This window comes from Saccostrea cucullata, unplaced genomic scaffold (assembly GCF_032062105.1).
Source record: "Saccostrea cucullata isolate Sc308-1 unplaced genomic scaffold, CSIRO_AGI_Scuc_v1 ctg71, whole genome shotgun sequence".
Classification (NCBI taxonomy): Eukaryota; Metazoa; Mollusca; class Bivalvia; order Ostreida; family Ostreidae; genus Saccostrea; species Saccostrea cuccullata.
Window position 1 is genome coordinate 381,047 of NW_026936410.1, and position 3,864 is coordinate 384,910.

The window sequence follows — 3,864 nt, forward strand, 5'->3', positions numbered from 1 at the left end:
CAGCGCAGATCGGAGGAAATATTCCGCCGCCCGCCGCCGCCACCGCGCCCACCGCCGCCGCCGCGCCCCCGCCGCCCGGTATTCCCGCAGCGAAAAGAAAAAAGAAGAACAAAGAGAAGACATCAGATTGGATACAATTAAAATTTCTTCATTAAAAGAGAGAAGGAAAACATCAATATACAATGAACGATAAGTACCTAAACAAAATTTATTACGATTCCTCTCATCCGGCTGCCTATTCCAGTGAAGATAAACTCTATCGATGGATCAAAAACGAAGGAAAATTTAAGATATCGAGAAGGGAAATAAGAAAATGGTTACAAACACAGGAATCTTACGGGGTGCATAAACAGAGTCGTGGAAAATTTCGGAGACGAACTGTTATAGCGACGTATAAAAATTATCAGTGGGATATAGACACTGCCGTTTTAGACGCTTATAAAAAAGAAAACGACGGCTATGCTTATTTTGTATTAGCTATTGACATTTTTTCTAGGTTTGTATGGACATTTCCACTAAAGACTAGAAAGGGAACAGAAATGGTGAATGCTTTAAGTAAAATTTTTAAGAAGTCTGGACAAATTCCGCATAACATACGATCGGATAAAGGCACGGAATTTGTTAATTCCAATGTAAAGGAATTATTACGTCAGAATAAAGTGAAGCAATTTGTTAGTCAAAACAGTGTGAAAGCTTCTTATGCGGAGAGGGCTATCAAAACGATAAAAAAGAAAATAGCTCGTTTCCTAACGCATACACATTCCCATCGCTGGATAGAAGAGTTAAATAATATTACAGAAAGTTATAATGACACGTACCATCGCGGGATAAGAACAACCCCTAAACTTGTGACCAATGAAGACCGGTACCGACTTTGGCATTTACAACGGCGTAAAGCGGAAAAACAAACACCCTCGCCATTTAAATTCCGGATTGGAGATGCCGTTAGAATTTCACACTTGCGTAATTTGTTTAGAAGAGAGTACGACGAGAGATGGACGAGAGAATTATTTTTAATCTCCTCGCGCTTTCAAAGAGACGGGTTTAATTTTTACACTTTAAAGGATTATAACAACGAAGAAATCGTAGGAAATTTTTACCAAAGCGAATTACAGAAAACAATTGTAAATGAAGATACTGTTTACACCGTAGAAAAAATCTTACGAAAAAGAAAAAGAAATAATAAAACAGAGTTGCTCGTTAAATGGCTTGGTTGGGATAAGAAATTTAATAGTTGGATCCCACAGTCTCAGCTTAAGGACGCTCCGACAGCATGAGCGAACAATACGTTTTTTGTACTTCTAAAGATAGTCTTAATTTTCATCCTGAGAATAATTCGCATAGTTTCATAATTGAGCTCCCATATCTCTTACAGTTTACTGGTGAATGGGAATGTGCTTTAGTAGATATAAAATTCGAGACTTTGTCTTCGATTCAGATACCCGTCATTAATATTTGTTCAGACTTGTGTGTGAACAGTTGCCTGGGAAGTGAGAGAGTACCAGTTTTGAGAAGATTATTACATCCAGACCAGATTATAACGAATCCGTACTATATTCGACTTGCACGTGACCAAATTCAAAGATTCCGTTTGTACATAACCTACGACAATTATATCACAGAGTCATTACCTTTAACAAAGCTGTACTGTACATTACACTTCAGAAAATGTCTTGGAAACCTTTTATTCCGGATGTAAATGAATGGAAAAAGCATTTTGTAGAGAGTGTAGACATGAAATATATACCAAATCAGAAGACTTATATTATTGGACAGTTTGGAAATGGTAGTAAGCCAGTGACGCAGATTGAGCTCATCACTCCAACGCAACAAGCGGTCGAAATGGCAAGATCGGAACTAAAGAAACGAAAGCATGAGGGAGAACCGATAGTTCATTTCAACCCACCGCCTGAAAAAAAGACGAAAAAGAAACTTTCAGCAAAGAAGAATCTATTTGTTTACGCTCAATAGTTTTCATGTTAGAATTGAGAATAAATATTGTAGTTAACACTCATTTTTGTTTATTTTATGACTAGCTGTCAGAGTGAAAACATGTATTGTGCTGAAGGTTCAAAGCCGGCATTTAGTCGCCGTTTAGCGCTCTTCCATAATTTCCCCACCGAGGCGGGAGTAGAACAGATTGAATGGATTGATATAAGACCTACGGCAAGTCCGGTACACGGAGGTGCTGTAGAATTTAATATCTCGGGTTCTGGTACCAATTATATTGATTTACAAAGAACAAGATTGTATGTACGATTGAGACTTTTACACGAAGATGGTACAGTTTTAGGAGAAAAAGAAAAAGTCGGTCTGATTAACTTACCCTTACATTCTATGTGGAATCAAGTAGACATTTCTCTACAACAACAAATCATAACGCCCAGTGTTTCTAATAATTACGCATACAAAGCCTATTTAGACATGCTTTTAAAGCACGGTACTCTTTCAAACGATCCTGAATGTCAGACACAGCTTTACATTCAAGATAGTGCGGGCAGTTTTGACCAAGCCGATCCAGTTTCCGGTTCTAATATGGGACTCTATATAAGAAGTACCTTCACAGAGAACAGTAAAAGTTTAGATTTAGAGGGACCCGTCTTCATGGATATTTGTCAACAGGAACGTTTTATAATTAATGGAATTCAAGTAGGGGTTAAACTCTGGCCTGCGAGAGAAACATTTTGTCTTATGTCAGCTGAAAACCCGACTCGATATAAGCTTCAAATAGAAGACTGTATTTTGAAGTGTTGTTATGTAAAGATTAATCCTGGAGTCATTCTCGGTCACAACGAGGTTCTTTTGAAGCAACCTGCTATTTACCCACTTCGTCGCTCCGACCTGAAATGCTTTACTATAGCTGCTGGGCAATTTCACATGAATATCGATGACGTTTTTCAAGGAGATATTCCGGAACGATTAGTAGTTGGTCTCGTTTCTTCCAGAGCATACAGCGGTGACTATGCTCTCAACCCTTTTAATTTTCAGCATTTTCATTGTAATTCTGCAGCTTTGTATGTAGATGGAAAGTCTGTACCAACAAATCCGCTGGAATCTAATTACAACAGAGGAACTTACATCTCCGCTTACCTCTCGTTGTTCTCCGGAAATCGTATTAAAACTACTGGTCATCAATTTTCTCTCAGTCGCGAAGATTACGCTAAGGGATATTGTTTGTATATGTTTGATGTAAATAGTACTTACGACAGTAAAAATAATCTACCCCTGCTCAGGAAAGGTCACACCAGATTACAGCTAAAATTTGATACCGCTCTACAAGAAGCTGTGACCTGCATATGTTATGCGCATTTTCCTTCCGTTTTAAAGATTGACGCTGCGCGTAACGTCGATACCAAGTAATGGATGACAAGCAGTTACAGAAGGCAATGCTAGAAGATTATTTTATTCATAAATCATACGGAGGTGTATTTCCGGCAGATACTGTATTACAATTTAAAAACCCGTATGGGTTTTATATTTTAAACACCGAAGAAAAAGGTCATTCTGGTAGTCACTGGTGTGTCTTCTATTTTAATGATGAGTGTTCAGAGTTTTTTGATTCGTTAGGACAACCGCCAGAGCATTATCATGCTTACTTTAGATATTATCTCATTGCAAGGGGTAAAACCGTCGTCTATAATAAGCAAAGAATACAAAGTCATTCATCCAGCGTGTGTGGTCAATACTGCCTCTATTACTGTTACTTTCGAGCAAGAGGATTACGCATGCAAGACATCTTAGCTAATTTTAAACCAGATTCACTGCTTCAAAATGATAGCTTTGTATACGATTTTAAAGAGAGAATATTTAATAAAATGTTGGTTTAATCCCTGATTTATTTCATTTGATAACAACCATGGAGAC

General features: G+C 37.9%; 1 protein-coding gene across 1 annotated transcript; it reads left to right on the plus strand.

Annotated features, from left to right (window-relative positions):
• Window positions 1–2,052: 2,052 nt before the first annotated feature.
• LOC134245543 (uncharacterized protein F54H12.2-like) lies at window positions 2,053–3,360 on the plus strand. Its single transcript, XM_062727823.1, has one exon. It carries the CDS (start codon window positions 2,053–2,055, stop codon window positions 3,358–3,360), a length of 1,308 nt encoding a protein of 435 aa, XP_062583807.1.
• Window positions 3,361–3,864: the final 504 nt, after the last annotated feature.

Bases quoted from the DNA above. Each gene is read 5' to 3' on its own strand.
- LOC134245543 (XM_062727823.1), top strand. From the start codon at position 2,053: ATGTATTGTGCTGAAGGTTCAAAGCCGGCATTTAGTCGCCGTTTAGCG.